This window comes from Macaca fascicularis, chromosome 6 (assembly GCF_037993035.2).
Source record: "Macaca fascicularis isolate 582-1 chromosome 6, T2T-MFA8v1.1".
NCBI classification, from domain to species: Eukaryota; Metazoa; Chordata; class Mammalia; order Primates; family Cercopithecidae; genus Macaca; species Macaca fascicularis.
In genome coordinates, this window is record NC_088380.1 from 137949319 (window position 1) to 137971816 (window position 22498).

The 22498-nt window shown below is 39.0% G+C and overlaps 1 protein-coding gene and 1 long non-coding RNA gene across 9 annotated transcripts in view; both read right to left on the minus strand.

Annotated features, from left to right (window-relative positions):
- LOC141407059 (uncharacterized) overlaps nucleotides 1–3723 on the minus strand; it is a 29468-nt gene extending 25745 nt beyond the window's left edge. The window contains exon 1 of the long non-coding RNA XR_012414053.1: nucleotides 3422–3723. This is a non-coding gene — a long non-coding RNA (uncharacterized lncRNA). The remainder of the gene's footprint in view (nucleotides 1–3421) is intronic.
- A 1402-nt stretch (nucleotides 3724–5125) lies between these two features.
- The window catches only part of RAPGEF6 (Rap guanine nucleotide exchange factor 6), a 215714-nt gene continuing 198341 nt past the window's right edge, over nucleotides 5126–22498 (minus strand). For 5 of the 8 annotated variants that reach the window (XM_073994153.1, XM_073994152.1, XM_005557695.5 and 2 more), the window contains 5 exons: nucleotides 21377–21511; nucleotides 15212–15440; nucleotides 12980–13470; nucleotides 10100–10414; nucleotides 5126–8486 (listed from right to left, as the gene is read on the minus strand). In XM_073994153.1, coding sequence (XP_073850254.1) covers nucleotides 8461–8486; nucleotides 10100–10414; nucleotides 12980–13470; nucleotides 15212–15440; nucleotides 21377–21511 — 1196 coding nt within the window. In that variant the 3' untranslated portion in view covers nucleotides 5126–8460. Of the gene's footprint in view, nucleotides 8487–10099; nucleotides 10415–12979; nucleotides 13471–15211; nucleotides 15441–17596; nucleotides 18170–21376; nucleotides 21512–22498 lie in introns of those variants that run through there. The other 3 variants (XM_073994154.1, XM_005557698.5, XM_005557700.4) reach the window with 2 other exon arrangements.

Here is a 22498-nt window from a genome sequence, read left to right on the forward strand (position 1 = left end):
GTAAAGTCATCCAAGACTGAAGTTTTCTTTGTGGAAAAGCTTTTAAAGAAGATTTAATTTCTTTAATAGATGACTATGAAGTTTTCTATCTTGTTATAGTTTTGGTAAGGTGTGTTTTCTATGAATTTGTATATTTCATGTACATTTTACTTATTCAAATGTCTTAATATCTCTCTAATTACTTTGTAATTATAATAATTCTGGCTGAGGTGGGTGGGTCACAAGGTCAAGAGATCGAGACCATCCTGGCTAACATGGTGAAACTCTGTCTCTACTAAAAATACAAAAAGTTAGCTGGACATGGTAGCATGTGCCTGTAGTCCTAGTTACTCAGGAGACTGAGGCAGGAGAATTGCCTGAACCCGGGAGGCAGAGGTTGCAGTGAGCCAAGATCACACAACTGCACTCCAGCCTGAGCAAGACAGTGAGATTCCGTCTCAAAAAAAAAAAAAAAAATATATATATATATATAAAATAATTCTTTGATTGGGTGCAGTGGCTCATGCCTGTAACGCTAGCACTTGGGGAGGCCGAGGTGGAAGGATTACTTGAGCTCATGAAATCAAGACCAGCCCGGGAACATAGTGATATCTCATTTCTCTTTTAAAAAAAAAAAAAAAAAAAAAAACAGGTAGCCGGGCACACCTGAAATCTCAGCTACTCAGGAGACTGAGGTGGGAGGATCACTTGAGGTTGAGACTGCAATGAGCTATGACTGTACCACTGCACTCCAGCCTGGGCAACAGAACAAGATCCTGTCCCCACTCCCCAACCAAATAATTCTTTTCCATCTCCAACACTGGCTAGTTCTGCTACTTTTTCCCTTGATCATTTTCACCAAGGATTTACCAATTATTTTTTCAAAAAGCAATTCTCATGCCTCAGCCTCCCGAGTAGCTGTGCTACAGGTGCTCGCCACCACGCCTGGGTAATTTTTTGGTAGAGATGGGGTTTCACCATGTTGCCTAGGCTGGTCTGGAACTCCTGATCTCAGCTGATCCGCCTGCCTCGGCCTCCCAAAGTGCTGGGATTACAGGCATGAGGCACCATGCCTGGCCAAAGAACCTACTTATTGTTTAATATTTTGTAAGTTATATATTCTTATTAATTTCTACTGTTCCATTACTTTAACTTGCTGTTCTTATTCTACTTCCTTGAGAGTGCTTAATTTTTAACCTTTCTTCTTTTCTAATATATACACTTAAGGCTATAAACTTCCCTTTAAGTATGGCCTTAGTCATATCCAAAAGGTTCTGATATTCATATTTCCATTTCAATTCAGTTCAAAATAATTTCAGTTTTCCACTGGATTTGGAGGTACATTTCTTCCAAATTTCATAATTTGTATTTAGTTCTGCTGTAATCAGACTGCCTTCTCTATATGATTTAAGCCCTCTGAAATTTAATACTAAGTTTCTTTATGGCCTAACATTTATTCAACTTTAATGATTCATGTTCATCTGTAAATAATATATATTTTGCAGTTATTGATACAGTGTTCTACATAGGCCCATTAGATAAAGTTTGTTCACCATGTTGTTCCAATCTCCTGTCTCCTTACTGATTTGGTGGGAAGGGGTGTGTGTGTGTGTGAGCTTCTATTATTTACTGAGACAGCTGTATTAAAATATTACATACAGACTTCTACTCTTGGTCAAGATGGAATACCTGTCACTCTATCCTCCTGCCTGAAGCAACTAAAAAAAAACTAAATGTATCTAAAACTATGTCACTTAAGACATGGGCCATCAGGCACTGAAGAACGGTTAACTGCTGACCGAACATGAAACAAAAAGAGGTAAGCCCTGCCACTGCCTGAGAATTTATTTCCTGAAGAACATTTCTAGGCCATAATGCAAGGGAGGGGAAACCCAGGCCAGAGTCCACCAATTTTTCCAGATTTTAAGAGACAGAGGCGAGAGTCAGGGAGGCTAAAGTGGCTACAGTTCAACCTTTCATAAACTCTCCGAGGAATAGACAAAGAGGAAACAACTTCCAGCTCTTTCCACGAGGACATTTTTACATTAACACCAAAATCTGACAAGGGTATGAAAAGAAAGGAAAATTATACACCACCTCTCTCTTGAATACAGATGCAAAAATTCTAAATGAAATATTGCGGCTGGGCGTGGTGGTTCATGCCTGTAATCCCAGCACTTTGGGAGGCCGAGGTGGGCAGATCACAAGGTCAGGAGATGGAGACCATCCTGGCTAACACGGTGAAACCCTGTCTCTACTAAAAATACCAAAAATTCACCAGGCGTGGTGGTAGGCGCCTGTAGTCCCAGCTACACAGGAGGCTGAGGCAGGAGAATGGTGTGAACCCGGGAGGCGGAGCTTGCAGTGAGCTGAGATCGTGCCACTGCACTCAGCCTGGGCAACAGAGCAAGACTCCACCTCAAAAAAGAAAAAAAAAAAGAAATATTGCAAAATAAATCCAGAGATACACAGAAATAATAACATGACTAAGTGGGAAGTTTATTCTAATAAAATGAATGGTGAAGTAGGAAGGTAGGGGTAGACAGGGCGGGAGGAACACTATGAAATACATTATTAATTCACTAGACTAACAGGTAAAATAAAAATAATTTGATCATCTCAACAGATTCAAGAAAAGCATTTGACATAATTCAACACCATATACTTTCTTAGCAAGGCATAAATAAAACTTCCTTAAACTCATAAATACCACCAAAATCCTACAGCAATCAGCATGCTTGATGGTGACATCCGAATGCGTTCTCGCTGAGATCAGGAACAAAGAAAGGAATTCCATACTGACCACTTTTTGAGACAGGGTCTCACTGTATCACCCAGGCTACAGTGCAGTGGTGTGATCACAGCTCAACCTCCTAGGCTCAAGTGATCCTTCTACCACCTCAGCCTTCCAAGTAGCTGGGACCACAGCTGCACACCAGCACGCCCAGCTAATTTTTTGTAGAGATGGGGTTTCACCATGTTGTCCAGGATGGTCTCGAACTCCTGGGCTCAAATAGTCCTCTCACCTCGGCCTCCCAAAGTGCTGGGATTACAGGTGTGAGAAACTGTATCTGGCCCATTCTGACCACTTCTATTCAACACCATACTGGGCATTTTGGCCAGTGCAACAAGACAAGAAAAGAAAGAAAATGCAAAATGACTAGAAATAAATAAGTTATTATGAACAGATGACAGGAGTATGCAGAAAATTCCAAGAGAATCTATAAATTGTTAGCATTAATAAATGAACTGAGCAAGGGTGCTAGATATAAGGTCATTATAAAAATCAAAAGTATTTCAATACTGTAGCAACAAACAGCAAACAATTACAGACCTGAACAGACCACAAAATGGTCCAAATGGTCAATAAGTATTTGAAAAGATGCTTAGCATTATTAGTCACTATTAAAATTTAAACCACAAGATACCAGTATATACTTACCAGAATGTCTGAAATGAGAATAATAATAGATTGTCCAGCCTTCTCCAGAGGCAGCCTCTGGGAGAGCCAGTTCTCATCTCTCAAGCGCTTCTTGGGGGTGGGAGGGGTTAAAGGAAGTGTATTTCTGGACCACCACATCCTTAACTGCAGGGACTGGATCTCTGACATCAGACATATATAGTAACTTGCATTTGTTTCCTCGAGTTGCTATAACAGATTACAACAAGTTGGGTGGCTTAAGACAACAGAAATTCATCATCTCACCGTTTTGGAGGCCAGAAATCCAAAATCAAGGTGTTGGCAGGGCACCATCTCCTCTAGAGGCTCTAGGTGAGAAACCCTTCCTTGCCTCTTCTAGCTCCTAGTAGCTGTCAACATTACTTGACTTGTGGCTACATCTCTCTCTGCCATCTTCATGTTGCCTTCTTCTGGTATCTTCCTTTCTCTCTCACAAGGGCACTTGTGATGGCATTTAGGCCCCACTCATAATCTCATCTCTAAATGCTTAATTACATCTGCAGAGACCATTTTTCCAAATAAAGCAATATTTACAAGTTCTCCAGGGATTAGGGCTTGATATTTGGGGTGTGTGTGTGTACATATATATACATCTATAATTTTTTTTTTCAGACAGCGTGTCGCTCTTGTCACCCAGGCTGGAGTGCAATGGTGCGGTCTCGGCTCACTGCAACCTCCGCCTCCTGGGTTCAAGCAATTCTCCTATCTCAGCCTCCAAAGTAGCTGGGATTACATGACCCCGCCACCACATTTTTTGTAATTTTTGTATTTTTAGTAGAGACGGGGTTTCACCATGTTGACCAGGCTGGTCCTGAACTCCTGACCTCGTGATCCGCCCACCTTGGCCTCCCAAAGTGCTGGGATAACAGGCGTGAGCCACCAGGCCCGGTGGAGAAATACATTTTCTTTTTTTTTTTTTTTTTTTTGAGATGGAGTCTTGCTCTGTCACCCAGGCTGGAGTGCAGTGGCCAGATCTCAGCTCACTGCAAGCTCCTCCTCTCGGGTTCACGCCATTCTCCTGCCTCAGCCTCCCGAGTAGCTGGGACTACAGGCACCCGCCACTTCGCCCGGCTAGTTTTTTGTATTTTTTTAGTAGAGACGGGGTTTCACCGTGTTAGCCAGGATGGTCTCGATCTCCTGAACTCGTGATCCGCCCGTCTCGGCCTCCCAAAGTGCTGGGATTACAGGCTTGAGCCACCGCACCCGGCCGAGAAATATATTTTCTAAATAAAGAAATAAACTAGTGAGACCGTGGAGAGATGGTCAGGGGGACAGAATGGCCTGGGAAAACCTGGTGTGTGAAGAGGGGGTGAACTGGAAGAAGGCAGAAGTCTTAGCTATAATGGGAGTAAATTCTCTGGGTACCCATCAGCCCTAGACAGTTTGCCTGTAGACTTTTCTACTGTAAGAAGAAAAACAGACAGACAATAATAACAAAAAGACAAGCTCCAATTGAGTTTATGCCACTGTTACTTGGTTTGCCATCAAACACAGTATTTTAAACCTAAACAATAGCTATGGTGTTTCACAGATTTGACATAACCAACAACAAATGGACCACTCCAATTTTTCTGGATACTTAAAAAATAAGGCCTTCACACCAACACAGGTCCCAGATTGGCACTCTTGAATGACTAAGTTTGTAATTATTTCAAAGGTTCCATACATTTATAATCAAGTACAGAGAAGATTAATGTAGATTCTTTATTGATTCCACCAATGTATTAGTAGTATCTGATAATAATAAATGGTATTTTTACATTCTCTTAACCAAAAATATAACAAATATTTACACTCAGTAAAAATACAAAAAGCATACAGAGGCACTGTCTTTCTGAAAGACATAAGTTTAAGAGGTATCAAAAAATAGGAGACAAACATTGCTTGTTACAGGATACCTTACAATCAATGAATTGTGCAGCAGAATTGCTATCTGATTATTACAGATGTGCAGTTTTGTTTTTGTCTTTTGCTGATTAGCTTACATGTCTCAATTTTAAAAGATCAAGTTCAACTGCATTCCGTGTACCAAAAACAAAGAAGCATTAAAAATGCACAACAAAAGCCAAAGATGAACCAGGATTTAAGTTTAAATTTGAACATGTACTGTGACACTTTTCTGAAGATTTATGCCGTTTTTCTAGCCTTCAAGGTAATGCTGAAGGCATACATACACTTTAACATTACCTTTTGTAGAAACTTAAAATTGAATCAAAATAATCATTGTTTTAAGGAAGCTGCTTCTCCTCCTCCCTTTTTTTGTAGAGGAAAGAGCACTTGATAAAAATTGGATTTGTTCTTAAAAACATCCATGATTATCATCACATTTTCAGCCTGGGAGAGATTCTCGAGGAGGTGATGTAGATCACAATGATGTGACTTATCACCCTCAAGAAAATTCACTAAAGGCTTTTTCTCCCCAAAGATCATATTGAAAGTAATCATTTGGAGTAAATGAGAATTATTAACTTTAATAAGCTTTTATGGAATCATGTACTGGATTTACTAATTCTCAAAATCTTTCACTATAAAGGTATTTTGTTGAAACTTACTATTTGGCAAAAGTTTGCACTGAGGGTTAACTGCTTCAACAGTTTTGGCAGATTGAGAGTTGTCGTGGGAAGAGAGGGCACTAGTCTCTTCATTAAAATTATAAATTAATAAAATAAAAACAAATGGAGATCTGGAATTAGAGTAAATGCAGGTTAAGGCTTCTCTTGTTCTAGTCATATGACAAACTAAGAGAAGGCAGGAAGGTACCCTTAGTTAAAATAGAAAAATCAAAACCTCATGATTTTTTAAGGGATACATACATAACAAACTACAAAGCATTTGGCTTTGGCTCCTGATCAATGTGATCAGCTGATCTGAACACTCACAGTTAAAGCTAGATAGATAAAACAAAGGCAGCTATAAGGTACAAGTCCAAAACCATAGGCCTCAACACTCTGTGCAAGATATTTACACTATTAAGGACAAAGACAGGTAAGGCTTCCATTTGGTTTGAAAGACCTGATAAATAAAGACATTATGAAAACACACATTTTTCTGGAGAAATGAATATAAAATGATGAGAGTAGACATCTGAATTGATAAAAAAGTGGGTATAGCAAAAATACATTTCACATTGTTTTGCCGTGGCCATGAAAACAAAATTATGTAAATCAGTGAAGGAAAAAAAGTATAATCAGAGGACCACTGTTTATAGGCCAAATCACTGAAGTGTAACTTTCAAACTAGGATTTTTGGTTCAGGTTATTTCCCATTTCAAAGGACCAAGAAAGCTATGGAACCACCAAGCCTCATTTTATCATACCTGGGATTAACTTCTAAGGCTTCAGTTTCAGATTAATGATTTTTTACCACAGGAATTTTTCAGACACGCTATTATTCCTAAAATAAAGAGACAATCATTTTGATGGGAAAGATGAACTACTACCATTTACCCCTTAAAACTGATACATGATTTTAAAATGAAGGGGGATAGGCAGGAAGACACAGCGGAGACAGCTAGGGAAAGACAACACATTTCTACAAGGGAGGCCACAAACCAACTAAATCCTACGTGGGACACATACGGACAGCCATTCAGAAGTAAACCCATCTTGGCTGCAAGTTGATCTGGGTAGTGCATATTAATGGCTTTGGCTTTTTTTTTTTTTTTTTGGTAATTACAGAAGTTTATTAAAATTCCACTTGCTTTTACACTAAAAAAATTGAAAAAATTAAACTTAATATATATAAAACATTATATTTGCAAAAATGTGAAAAATCTGCCTCATCCAGTAAACAGTCACTGAAATTTTAATTAAGAGTGCCATGCCCATGAGGCTGGAAAAGTATGTCCTCTCAAGGGCTAAAAACTGAGAACCAAGAGACAATCATTTCTATAACTCCAGCTCCTCTTTCTCCCACAAAATTTTGCTGCAGGCAGCTGAGAGCTGCAGGGTATGTCAGGTCAGACACAACCTGGTGCTATGAGACATGGGGGTGGCATGCTGCAGAACACTGCATAAAGTCAAATTCATCCTCATGATTACAACACCCATGATAAGAATTTCTTTAAAAAAAGTATTCCATACTTGAGTTATGAGAGATTTTAGTTTTGGATTTCTATAGAACAGGACTCTCTAGAACCCATTCTCTATTTGTGGGATCTATACTTTTAGTTACAATTCGATGCAGCATAACTTTCACTTAAGAAAGAATTTGTATACATGTCATTTAACATCAAAATTTCATTCTTTGGAAATTAGGGTTCCCACCCTCCTCCCCAAACTACTCCCTCCCATTTCCCAAAGGACTGACAAGAAACCCTGTGGCAGCTTCATTTGGCTTTCCACACCATGACCAGCAGGTTCCTAACACCTCAACTGCAAAGGGCTTCCTATTTCTCTCAAACTGAGACCTACATTGCATTGGTGCTACAGATCAAGTCACATCTCTGTGTAGATCAAGCATATCACCTCTGTAAAGATGACTTCTGTTTGGTCAGATCAGAGACAATTTTATGACCTCAAACATGAACATCAGCTAACAAGAGCTCTCAAATACAAACAAAATCACAACAATGCAAATAGTAAGTTATTATTCAAATATACAAGAATATCCTTGGTATTGGCAGATACTTTCAATCTGTCCTTCAGCCCAAGCTATGGCTTGGAAATAATAATGCCACTCTCTTTAAAATAGCTTATTAAAGAAAAATCTATAGCAATATACAGAAGGATCACTCTGAGTTTAAATTTTTTCTGTAACTGTGGTCCCAAGGCAGTTCTGGTGTGCAAAGTGGAGACTGGTATCCAGGCATAGCATCCATTGCTCAGGAAACTATTCATCTGCAGAAAGTAAATGAAAGGAAGCATAACTCAAGTCTATTTCATTGCTCAGAGTAGAGGGAATAAAACCTCTGGACTGGTTGTAGCAATGAACTGTTTGTCAGCAATGGCCTGCAGAATCATGAGGTGGTTCTGCCCATTCCTCCATAACTTTCAGTGGTTTTCAAATAGGTCATCCAAAGGCTAGACTGCTGAAACTTGTTCATTTTCTAAAAATAAAAAAATATAATTAACTGGCAGATGAGCATATTAATGAGATCCTAACAATCTAGTTATCTATTTAGAAAATCAAAGTCAACAAAGAAATCCTCTCAAACATTGCATCGAGGACCAGATTTTATTATAGTAATACCTAGGATTTCTGATCACATTGAAGGTTGACAACAAACTGGAATTTCATAGTTATTAATCACTTTATTACTCTTGTTTAAAACCATAAATTTTCATTTATTTTCAATAAAACAATCATTTCTGAAACTATTGGCACACCTACAAATTCAGTCAAGACTTTTGCTAATAAAAGGAACTAAATAAATAGAATCATTTCAGATAATTTGGCATTTGAAACACAGTTTCAAGTTTCCATGCATTAATGTAAAATACAATTCCATTAATGTTAACTGCTTTTTCTCAAAATTATCCCATTAGATTGAGCCAATGTTTTATCAAAGATAAGAATATTCCATTTGAGTCACAGGGTACTAGGCACACAGAAATAGGCAGCTCGCCCATTTCATTTAAAAAATACACCATCAGTGCGGGGTACAGTGGCTCACACCTGTAACCCCAACTTTGTGGGAGACTGAGGCTGGCAGATTGCTTGAGTCCAGGAGTTCAAGACCAGCCTGGGCAACATGGTAAAATGCTGTCTCAAATACAAAAAACTGTGGTGGTGTGTGCCTGTAGTCCCAGCTACTTGGGAGGCTGAGGAGGGAGAATTACCTGAGACCAGGAAGTTGAGGCCGCAGTGAGCCATGATCATGCACTCCAGCCTGAGTGACACAGCAAGACCTTGTCTCAACAAACAAACAACCCACACCGTTGGTTGGGTATGGTGGCTCAGGCTCAGGCCTGTAATCCCAACACTTTGGGAGGCTAGTGTGGGAGGACTGCTTCAGGCCAGGAGTTCAAAACCAGCCTGGTAAATATAGTGAGACCCAGTCTCTACAAAGGAAAAATTTAACAATGAGCCAGGCATGGTGGTGTACACTTGTAGTCCCAGCGACTTGGGAGGCTGAGTTGGGAGGACTGCTTGAGCCCAGGAGTTTGAGGCTATAGTGAGTCATGATTGTGCCACTGCACTCTAAGCCTGGGCAACAAAGTGAAACCTTGTCTTGAAAAACTAAACAAACCCAAAACACTCCCTGATACTATATTTAGGAACTTTATTTTTTTGAGACGCAGTTTTGCTCTTGTTGCCCAGGCTGGAGTGCAACGGTGCGATCTTGGCTCACCGCAAACTCTGCCTTCCAGGTTCAAGTGATTCTCCTGCCTCAGCCTCCCAAGTAGCTGGAATTATAGGCATGCACCATAATGCCTGGCTGATTTTGTATTTTTTTTAGTAGAGACGGGGGTTCTCCATGTTGGACAGGCTGGTCATGAACTCCCGACCTCAAGTGATTTGCCCGCCTCGGCCTCCCAAAGTGCTGGGATTACAGGCCTGAGCCACTGCACCCTGCCAGTAGGAACATCTTACTTTTTAACAGAGATTTCTAAGGCATTTAAAGAAACAAGTACTAATTACCATAAAATACCAGAGTAAAGACCATTTAATGTGTTCAGCAATTCATTTAAGAGCCCTTAAGAGAGCTTGTCAACATACCATCCGCTTCGCTATCTGCATCAGTCACATCTGCTAGTTTAGGATGGAATGGCTGCAAATTATGTCTCTGAGGCTGAGTTACAATCTTCGATGGAACACAGGCCACGAGGTTGCTACTGAGAGAGGCTCGTGGCAGTCTAGAGAGGCTGTTATGCATCATCTTTGATCTCTGCACTGCCACACTATAATCTGGAGGTTTTAGGTGTGGGTGGGGTCCTTCCTTTAGGTCAGCTAAAGAAATCCCCAAATATCCTGGAGGAGTGGGAGGTGGCTCCCTATACCTATCATCCTTCTTGGGTGAGGTGACACAGTACACTGGCATGAAAAATAAGCAATGAAAATGTTAATGAAAAAGAAATTTAAAAAAACAACAAACTTATTACAATGACAAAATAGAACTTAAAAATAGACAAAATGAATAAACTTGAATGACGGCAGATTAAAAACATTTTTAAAAAGTTTAATAAACAAACCTCTTTTTAAAATACATAAACAACTATATTAAGTCCTGTAAACATTAAACAGAATGAGAGAGTTGAAGGAGATGACACTGATGACAAGCTTCCTTCCGCAATTCAGCCCCCATATCACAGAAGTACATGACAACTCCTGAAGTCACACCAGCCCTAAAGATGTCAGAAGCATTTAAAAGTTCACCCTAAACATCTATTCTCTGTAAACTGGGAGAGTTTACATAGAAATGACATTCAGGCCATCTGTTTAAGGGCTGTTTCACCTTCTCCCTGAGGCATGAGCCACTGTTTTCTGGCACTGCTGCGCATATTAGTTCTCGGTCCCAGCACAAAAACTTTAACTTTGCTGATATGAAGGAACTAATTCCTTCAAGAACTTTACTTCTGGCCAGGTGTGGTGGCTCACACCTGTAATCCCAGCACTTTGGAGGCCAAAGTGGGTGGATCACCTGAGGTCAGAAGTTTGAGACCAGCCTGGCCAACATGGTGAAGCCCCATCTCCACTAAAAATACAAAAATTAGTTGGGTGTGATGGGGGGTGCCTGTAATCCCAACGACTCAGGAGGCTGAGGCAGGAGAATTGCCGCATCTGGGAGGCTGCAGTGAACCGAGATCGCGCCAGTGCACTCCAGCCTGGGTGACAGAATGAGACTCTGTCTCAAAAAAAAAAACAACTTTACTTCTAGCATCTGTGTTATAATTAAGTTGAAAATAAAAAAACAGAATTTTTGAAATTTCATCTTAAATTTCTCTGATTTTCAGCAGACATTAAAAACAATGACTTTAAATCCTTTTACTTAAATTTGTAAGCCCTGAGACTAAGGTAAAGCTTCAAAAATCATCATAAATAGGTTAAAGCGGAAGCTCCAAGAAATTAAGACTAGTTCATAAGACCAACAGGAAAAATGGCTCTGAGTATCTTGATTTTGCAAGTGACTTTTAAAACACAAAAACTGTCTGTATACAAGCTGAATAAATTTTAAAAGACCATCAAATAATTCTAATATTAACTTTACCATTAGAGAATTTGGTTTGTCCATATTGAATTTTCTATAATTCTACCAGTAAAATTTGCATGTACTATCAAGGTCAGAAAGGCTTTCCATTCCCATTTGAGGATGGGATGGGTGAGGTGACAGAGGTGGAGAGGTTGCCAAGAGAATAACAAGAAAAAGCAGGCAAGTGATTTGCCCACAGTCAACAAGAAATAAATGATTAAAAAATCTATATTCATCAATGGACAAGAAAAAGATTTTTGTATCTCCGTATACACATATGCTCATAAAGTGGTTACCCGAAAGGCTTCAATAAAAAATCTTGGGCCAGGCACAGTGGCTCATGCTGGTAATCCCAGCACTTTGGGAGGCCGAGGCAGGTGGATCACTTGAGCTCAGGAGTTCGAGACCAGCCTGGTCAACATGGTGAAACCCCATGTCTACTAAAAATACAAAAATTAGCTGGGCATGGTGGCGGGCACCTGTAATCCCAGGTACTTGGGAGGCTGAGACAGGAGAACTGCTTGAACCTGGGAGGCAGAGGTTGCAGTGAGCCGAGGTCGTGTCACTGCACTCCAGCCTGGGCAATACAGCAAGACTCCGTCTCAAGAAAAAAAAAAAAAAAGTTGGAAAAAAATGAATGAGCTAAAAACCCAACCTATAACACAATTTGAAAAGTAACTATAAGATCAACATGTTTCACCTTCACATTTTTAGTAGTTAAATATGACACTATGACTGTTCTATAAATTTAATAGTTGATTATGATATTAATTCAAAGTACAGTCATTCCATATAAGTAGAAAAGCAGGAGTTTTATATCCATGTATTTATACAGTCCAGGAAAGAAATTTGTAAAAAGTATTTGATGGTTAAATACTAAAAATGTTTACTAAGAAAGCTTGGAATGGAATTCACAAACAGGAGTTGGCCTACTCATGATGTACACCAAGAGAGAATACTGAAAAATGTTCTGGACTTCCTTATCGCATTTTCTCTCACTTACCTAAAATCAATAGCAGAATCAATGTTTCTACCACATATGCATAGCAATTGTGGTCCAAACAATTTATGAGGTGATAAAGAGAATAATCCCTTTATTTACCATTGCACACTAATGCGATGATATTCCTCAATAAAACCAAAAAGAACTTAAAAACAAAAGACAAACAAACTTGTCCCTCTAATTAAATACCTTCACATCAGACTTTTCATTTTAACGGGTTGAATAGCTGCTCCAAAGTCTTTGAGAAACCATGAATTTTTGGGAAATAATTTGTTTGTTTGTGAAGGAAAGAAAGGTTGTTAGAGAATGAATTTTTGCAATGATAAAATCCAGGGCCGAGATATCCCAATGCCATTTTTTGACTACTTAATCTCTAAATGCCACAGACAACAAAAACACAACTTACCAATCAAGCCCTTTTCTGTACTTGAAGTGACAGTTTTATAAACTGGGTCAGTGGCATCCTTGGGGTCCAAGCCTTCAGATGACTCAGTTGGGGTGCTCTCCAATACTCTCCGTTTAACTGTCCCATAGTTTGGTTCATACGTGTCAGACAGAGAACTGGAGGAGGCCCAACTCTTTCTCTCTAGGCTTCCTTTGCACTGCCCACAAGTTCTAGAGCAGCTTTTAGGACAGGAATAGGGCTCACAGTCAGTGGGTTCAACTTCAGCAATGGGGTCATCCAAATGGGTATGTCTGTAAGAGTTCAAAAAATCCCAGCTTTTTGGGTTGGGAAGGCTTTGGAAGTTGTCATGGGAGCTGCTTGAACACGAAGTCCAACTTCCACGACCACTGTCAGCTGCTTCTATAATGACATGCTCATGAGAAATCTCTTCACTGCTCACAGACGATGAGACAGCTAAACACTTGATTAGAGATGGCTTCAAGAGTGTCCACCTAAAATTGGAGACAATGTACAATTAGAAGTAATTTACAGGCTTGCTGGAAAAACTACCTTCTATTTCAAGTTATTATTGCCTACGAGAAATTACAGAGCATGTACCACAAGTGTTCACGCCAAAACATCATGAAGAAAACAATATTATCATTATTTATCACTAAATTCCTTGTAAGTATTTAGTTAACACTCAGAAGACACAGTAAAGAAACTCAAATGCTTAGCAAAGTTTCCTTAGCAAAGTTTCCTTAGCATTTTTCTTTTTAAATTTTAAAATGTTTTTTTTTTTTTTTTTTTTTTTTGAGACAGGTGTCACTCTGTTGCCCAGACTGAAGTGCAGTGGCTATTTATAGGCATGATCATGGTGCACTGTAGCCTTTAACTCCTGGGCTCAAGTGATCCTCCACCTCAGCCTCCCCAGCAGCTGGGATGGACCAGAGGTATGCCTGGCAAGTATTTTTCTTGAACTGATTTTAAATGAAAATGCAAAGATGAGATCTGAAATGAATAACATTAAGTATACATATTCATTCTTGGTCATGACAATATTAGACTACTGTCCATGCATACAGAATTAAGAGTTCCCAACTTGAAGAATCATGTTTTATTTTTCAACGTATCTCTGAGGTTAGCCCAGTACAGTGCCAAGTAAACAGCAACTTCCCCAATTACCTATGAAATGAATCATTTATAGCAGGGGTCCCCAAACTACAGCTCATGGGCCAAATTTAGCCAACAGCCTGTTTTTGTATGGTCTGCAGCAAAACCTTTTAAAAGGTTTAAAACAAAACCAAACCGGAAGAATTTGTGACAGATACCATATGTAGCCTGCAAAGGCAAAAATATTTTACTACCTGGCCCTTTACAAAGAGTTTGTAAACCCCTCATTTACAGTATAGAGCAGAGGTAGCAAACTACAGCCCAGGGCCAAATCTGGTGGTCCCTTTGCTCATTTTTGTAAATAAAGTTTTAATGGGACACAGCCATGCCATTTGTTTATGTGTTGTCTATGGCTGTTCTGGTGTAATAGCAGAGTAGTTGTGACAGAGGCCTTATGGCCTGAGAAATCTAAAGTGTTTACTATGTAACTTTTATAGAAAACATTTGTTGACCTCTGGTGTAGAGATCAAAGTTTAGAAACCTTTATAAATGTGGTAATACTTTATCTTAAATTTTTCATATTAAAGTAGACCAGATTTCACAATATTTATCAGTTAAAATAACCTTTCTCAAAGATTTCCATGTTGCTTGATTCTAAACAGAAATTTAGAGTTAATTTTTTTTTAAATTAACCTTTGCTAGGTGATTATTCCTACTCCCCAAATTACACTTTCAGAGAACAGGGATCAAGGGCTAGTCCTACTCTCCCAACCTGTCTACAGTGTGCACAGCACTGGAAGCACTTTCCAATATACAACCTTTTTGATTAACCTATAACAGCCAGAATTTCAAAAATTATCTCCCCTATATAAATAGCAGATGCACTTTTGAGTTCTGATTGGAAAGATACATAAAAAGTTACTTGAATTTAGTAACACTTCGAAAATGAACACCCATACATCTTTCAAAATAGTGCTTATTTACATATTCAGAATACAGAACATGTGCTTGGCCCACATATTCTTTTATGGATAACTCTGCAATTACCCCATGGGAGGTCCAAGGTCAAGTTAGGGAGCACTGCTTGCAGTGGCCACTTGGCTTGGGTTTTGTGTTATGAACACAGACAATGATGCTTACCCAGGGCCATGTTGACTATGATCTCCTATCCCTGAGGGGTGCTCTGTCTTTTCCAATGCCCCAGTGGGTTCAGGGACTGGCAGGGCCTGAGAGGAACACCGTTCATCCTGTAGAGCTGCAGACATGGAGTCAATAGAACAATTGCTCACAATGCTGGACCGTGAAGAAATCTCACTATGGCTGGAGTCAGACAAGTTGTCAGATTTAGCTGATGGAATAAGTGTGTAACCTGAACAAGAAAAGAGCATTGATCAAACTACAAAAAAAGGGAACATAGGGTGGGGGTAGTAGGGGGAAGGATGAAAAAAAACCCCACAAAAATAACAGAAGACAAAGTAGGAGCAATTTTAGTTTCCATCTACGTAGATATAATGGTGCCAATTATATCTCCACACATTCCCCTACATATTCCCCCTACATATCCATTCACCTATCCATCCACACCAATACAACTACATTCAAGAAAAAGACAGTCAAAGTCCAGTGTTACTAAGAAAACTAGTTTAAAGGTACATCTGTCTCAGGCTCTCCCACAGCTATAATAATCATTTAATAAAATAAGAACATTACAAATATTAAAAAGTACATGTCTTTAAGGTTTCTCAACTTCTTTTTAACCCAATGCTCCCTCCTTTGATTAATATGAATATTTCATGACCTATTCTGAATCCAAAATACCATCTTGAAGTAAGGATAGGGGTGGGAGTCCAGGACTCAAGGGAAAGAATTACATTTTTGCTTTACCAAACTATATATACTTACCCCAGATATTCTGCATATCCCACCTAAGAAGTCTTGTCTTGAGTTGAGAGTCACCATTTTAGATTATTTTTATTTTTTAGACACAGGGTCCTGCTCTGTTGCCCAGGCTACAGTGCAGTGGCATGATCATAGCTCACTGCAGCTTTGAACTCCTGGGCTCAAGTGGTCGTCTTGCCTCAGCCCCAAGTAGCTGGGACTACAGGTCTGCACCTCCAGACCCAGTTATTTTTAAACTTTTTGCAGAAATGAGGTCTCATTATGTTCCCCAGGCTCGTCTTCAACTCCTGGCCTCAAGCGATCCTCCTGCCTCAGCCTCCCAAATTGCTGGAATTACAGGTGTGAGCCACTGTGCTCAGCCTGTTTCAGTTTTTAAAATTGTTTTAGGTTTAAACTGAGTGTCAGACTTAGTTTCCTTTTTCTTCACCAACCTTGCAGAATATTAAACAGCTAAGTGGATACATTTTTAATAATGTGTTATAGAAAAAAACAGCATCTACATGTTCTATGTTGTTCTGTGACTTACTGCACAGCAGACAACTAGACAGATGTTCTTCTGGATTCTAGGGATGCATTGAGGTGAAGGACCCAAAAACAAATCTTCAACAGAATGGCTAATGTACATAATAATCTATTTTGATAATTGGAAGAAACCAAACTATTGTTTAGAAATAAAAGAAAAAGAAAATGCCCTAGTAATCCCAACGAGGGATGGGTCTCAAAGAAGTGAAAAATATCTTCTTGCTCACAGAGGAGAGTAGGGTTTAGTAGATATGTGGTCTTTGGGCAATACCTAGAAATGTCATTAGGAAGAATCACAGGCTTTGGGTATGTTACAGGAATTCTCAGGGCCTCATCTTCATGCAGAAAGAGGATGACAACATCCTTAGTTCCAAGGTCCTTCTCTGTTTATGGATCTTGGAGTTATTCACATATAACTCAAGTCATTTAAGGAATAATTTGTTGCACAGTAACCTTATTAAGTCATTTCGTTAACTATTTCAGAGAGAAAAAGGCCCAGAAAACGTGTGATTTATACTTGGCCTATGTGGCCCGGAACAGGGTAAGCCAAGACAAGCCAGTCTTCTGACTTCTATCAAACATCTCTGAACTTGGGATCATTGCTATTTGTCAATGTCCATGAGCTGATTAGTCAAATTTCAAGAGGACCAAGAAAATGGATGTAATAAGTAAATTAAAAATAATAAATACCTTCTTCCTCAAAAGAAAAAGTCATTGCTCTACATAATCGTCTTGCTTCATTGTTTTAAAAATAATTTCATTCTTATGTCTGTTTGATCAGTATTTCTCAAATATAATAATACTAAGAACCACCTGGCAAGCCAATTAAAATAAATATTCCAGATCTCATTTCTGGCAATTCAGGTTTATGAAGTCTGGGGTGGGACACAGTAATTGCATTTTTTAACAAGTTTTCCAGATGACTCTGAAATTGCTATGTTAGACTAGTCCCTTCTCCCCCAAAGATATGTAAAAAGTAGAGGATAAAAAAGCCTCCTCTACATATTTCACTCACAGATTCAGCTAACAGTAGAAAATAAAGTCAACTACAGAAAACAAGAGTATAAAATTTACTAACTCAATACATTAGTAAAATAACATATGTACAAATGAGGCATTTTAAAGTGCTTATAAATAGTATTTTACTAAGTTGTCTGCCTAAGCTTTGACAAATGGTTTAATTTAAGCCATGTATACATTAATAACTGAAAACAAACTTAACACTAAAATAAAATAAGGAACTTCATCAGAGTGTCTTCCTCCTTTTAGACTTGAATCGCGTATAGAAGCAGTTTAAAGTGTTACTGTTGCCTTGGCTATTTGAATTGAAGATGGCACTCCCTTTCTCATCTTTGATGTTGCTTCCAACATCCTTCACTTTCTCACAGCTTTCTGTAGCTTGATTGTGATCTGTGTCCTCTTTTTGGCTGTTGACTAGTCTTTCCCTTGAAAGCATTCTTTCCCTAAGTCTTCTAAACGGGGATGTCATTCTTTTTCTGGTTGTGTTCTCACAACTTGTCCTGTCTCTATTCTCCTCAGTGGCCTTCTCAGTACTGTCTGTTCTTTTGGCTGTGCTCCTGGTAATCTGAAGGATTTTCTTTTGCAAGTAAGCCCCACCTATTCCGGGGCAGCTCTGGCCACTGATCTTGCTGCTGTGATCAGATATGATACTGCCAACTGGAGGGAGAGATGCAAAAACCCTGACATGGTCAATCACAATTAGCCTTGTTTACATAATATTTCACTATTTAAAAATTCTAACATCTTGATAATATCTGAAAAATTGAAATCTAGCAACATATTTTTTAATGCATGGAAAAAATCTACTTATATATAACATATACACATCAGTTATTGCAAGACAGAATGCAGGAGAAAGATTACCTTTATCAGCACAAGCTGGTGACAAAAACAAAAACAAAAAAACTGTTGAAAGGAAGCCAAGCTGGTAAAATCATAAGGAAAAATATCACAAAAATATCAGGTAACTAGAATTATTTTTGTAAAGTAACTATGTAGGTCTAGAATTGTAAGTAGATTTTCCTATTAAAAAGCTTAGTAAAAACCAAGTAAGACATACAAATAGTACATACAACAGGTATATTTATAAAGCTCATTTTCTGATCCTGTTGTAGATCCAAGGTGGAGAGACTGCTTTTCTTAAACACTAGGGTAGATAATGTTTAAGGTCTCGACTTCTTTTTAAAGTACTTGTTGAAACTATCCTCATGCAAAACATGAAGATAGGTTTATTTTCTTAATCATAAGAAAACAAAGAACAGATCTCAGAGTTTAATAAGAACCAGGAACAGATCCTAATAATTTACTCTGAGCATAATGACAGTTTTGTTCAATCATAGATTACTGGCAAAAACCTGTCTACACAAATAGAAGGATCATACTTGGTTGGGGTTTTGACAGTACACATGCAAGAACAAGCTGAAACAGTTTTGAAGAGAAGATTTTCTTCAGGCTTCTAAGAATTCCAAACATTACTAAGAGAAGCTCACAAATCTATAAACATGGTGTTCAACTGTTGGCTACACAATGAAAGACAATGGAAAAAGACTTCTCTATTCGAGTGTTGAGTGTAGATTTTGTTGGGAATAGAGCAATGGAGGAATTCCTGTTCCTAATACCTCTTGCCAGAAGTCACATTTAGGCATAAAATACCAAATCAGATCCTACTAGTTAGAATTATCTATAATGGGATGGACCTCCGAGCAGTCTCTAAAAGGGGTAAGGAGTGTAAAGATGTTCCTGAAAGAGCATTAGGAGCATATGGACACTGTTCATTTGGACCATCTGTCTGACTGCAGGCACTGCAGCTTATCCTACACCGCAAGATCTGGTAAGGGGTGCAATGGATAGGACCATACAGACAAGGAAAGTGATGACATAGGTCTGTGTGCCACACAAAATTTATATATGAGCTATAACGGTATCAAAATCTGTGTTTTATAAATATACCTACAATATACACTGTTTATATCTCCTGTTTCATTTTTATTAAGCTTTCTTTAGTAAAATCTGAATGAAAAAAAACCTAACCAGTCTCAGCTATGTGAGGATGAAAAAAGCAAGTAAGTAATGGAGCTATGGTGTCCTGAGGTGGCAGCAGAGAAAGAAAAGAGACATTCCAATTCACTAAACACTTACCACACATCAGGCTTTATAAATATTATTTCATTTAAACCATATAAGAGGCTCTCAAAATAGATGAAATAAATGGTCTTTTTCTTTTTCTTTTCTTTTTCTTTTTTGAGATGGAGTTTTGCTCTTGTCACCCAGGTTGGGCAACAATTCTGCATCCAGTTCTCTCTTGATTTCCATAGCCACCAAACTAGTTGGGATGCAATGGCACGATCTCAGCTCACTACAATCTCCGCCTTCTGGGTTCAAGTAATTCTCCTGCCTCGGCCTCCTGAGTAGGTGGGACTATAGGCATGTGCCACTATATCTGGCTAATTTTTTTGTATTTTTAATATAGGTGGGTTTCACCATCTTGGCCAGGCTAGTCTTGAACTCCTGACCTCAGGTGATTAACCTGCTTCGGCCTAGATGGTCTTTTTCCCATCTTAGACAGAAAACCTGACCGTATAAATAAATTACTTGTAGTAACACAGCTACAGTGGAGGACAGAATCACGGTTCAAACTCAGGTCTGACATTACTGTACATAATTGCCACACAGGTGGCAAAAATAAGGAAGAGCTCTGCAGAGTGAGAATAAACTTAGAGCCTGGAAGCTGAAGCAAGCTCTGGAAGCTTCTCTCTCCTGTTAGAATTATTATAATAAGTCTGTCTTCCCTCTGACCATGTACCATTCTCTGGTGTGATTATTTAAATATGTACTTCTTTTACATCTGTGAAGAAGACGCCAGAACTAAATCCCCTTTCTCTCCAGGGTACACACAGAATGTGAAGGGTCAATATAAGAAATACACACTATATTTAGAATGCTACATGTGCAGCTAACATGAAGTGGCATCTGCTGCACACTGCCCAGGCTGGCCGCAAAAAGAAATGCTCCAGTCTGAATTATGAAAACATGTAAATGAACAAGAAGAATTTCAGTTTTTCACCTCATGAGATTCTGTGTAAGTAAAAAATCCACAAGAGTACAGGTTATTTTAAATCCTAATTTTAAAAAAGGTAATACTCTAAAAAAAGGAAAACCATCAACCTAAATATTTGTTTTCCTAAATCTTATAGTTGGTTAAAAACAATTTCTTTCTTTTTTTTGAGATGGGGTCTTGCTGTGTTGCCCAGGCTGGAGTACAACGGCACAATCACAGTTCACTGCAACCTCTGCCTCCTAGGCTCAAGCGATCCTCTCACCTCAGCCTCCCAGGTAGCTGGGACTACAGGCACATTACCATGCCTAATTTTTACATTGTTTGCAGAAATGGGGTCTCATCATGTTGCCCTGGCTGGTCTCCAACTCCTGGGCTCAAGTGATCCACCCGCCTCAGCTTCCCAAAATGCTGGTATTATAAGCATAAGCCACTGTGCCTGGCCTAAAAACAATCTCTTATAGAAACTTTTATTTGCAAACACTTCATAGAAATGTCCAAATATAGGAAACTGGAATGACGACACCAAGAATTTGCACCAAAACTATGGCTTCTGCCTTCATTCTTATCCATGCTTGCTGTCTGTTGAAGTTTAGGATCACACTTTGAATACTGGAGTCCTAGTTACATGACGCATAATACCCAAAAAGCATTTGAATAATGCAATACAAAACATCAAAGTTCAAAAAGCATTAGGAGTTATGCTTTTCTTAATGATTTACAATTATTGCTATAGATTGAAAAGCAAAGTATGTGCTATAAAGTATTATTTAGTTTAACAAGAACTAGTTTGAAATGCTTTGTCTTACCTTTGTGAGGGGAACCTTGAGGAGATGCAGGAGGACTAGAATGTAAAGATGATGCCACAGACATAGTGTCTTCTGTATGTTTCTTACCACTTACTTCTTCAGTTGTTCCTAAAACTTTCTGAGGTAAACTTGTATCTAAAAGTAAACGCAAAGATGCAAATAAGCATCATTTCACAATTAAAATGTCCATAGTTGCCTAAATCACTATGTAACTAAAGCTATGATACACAATGGCTAGTGTAGTCAATTGAAATGTGTAAATGACAAACAGGGACTAAATGACTGGGTAATGGCAAACAGAGATTCTCACCTCTAGGTTATCCATTCAAATTCAGCTGGTCAGCATGGACCAGATTATATTAGTTTGTCTGTGCTTTGTGGTATAAGGGAAATAAATTTAACAGTCTGAGTGCTGTGCCCCACCTCCCACAATTGACACAGTGATTTGAAATCTTCAAAAAGAAGGCATGGATTCAAACTCTTCCCTCCCCTCTAGAGGTGGCCTCTCCAAGTCAGGGCGAGGCATGTGGCAGGGCAGTGTGGGGATTTTGGCACTGTCACTACCTGCGGTGCATCTGTGCTGTGGGTATACAGAAGAGGCTGCAGGGCTGCCAGTCCAGCCCTTTTCAAGAGCACTAAATTCACACTACAGGAGAGAAGTAAACAACAGAAAGAATCATGAATGTATAGAAAAATAGTATGCAGCACAGTGGAAAGATTCCTTAAAGTTCTCATTACCCTTGTCCAACATCTGGTCCTGTTTAGTGTACCTCAAACCTAGCAATGGTTTCAATATATTGATGTTTTTACATTTATCTTCTCTAAGAAATGTCAAAGAGCTATAGACACTGTTCCTAAAACATAAAGTAAGTGGCCGGGTACAGTGGCTCACACCTGTAATCCCAGCACTCTGGGAAGCCAAGGCGGGCAGATCATGAGGTCAGGAGATCAAGACTAGCCTGACTAACATGGTGAAACCCCATCTTTACTAAAAATACAAAAATTAGCCAGGCGTGGTGGCGCACACCTGTGATCCCATCTACTCAGGAGGTTAAGGCAGAAGAATCGCTTGAACCCGGGAGGCGAAGGTTGCAGTGAGCTGAGATCGCACCACTGCACTCC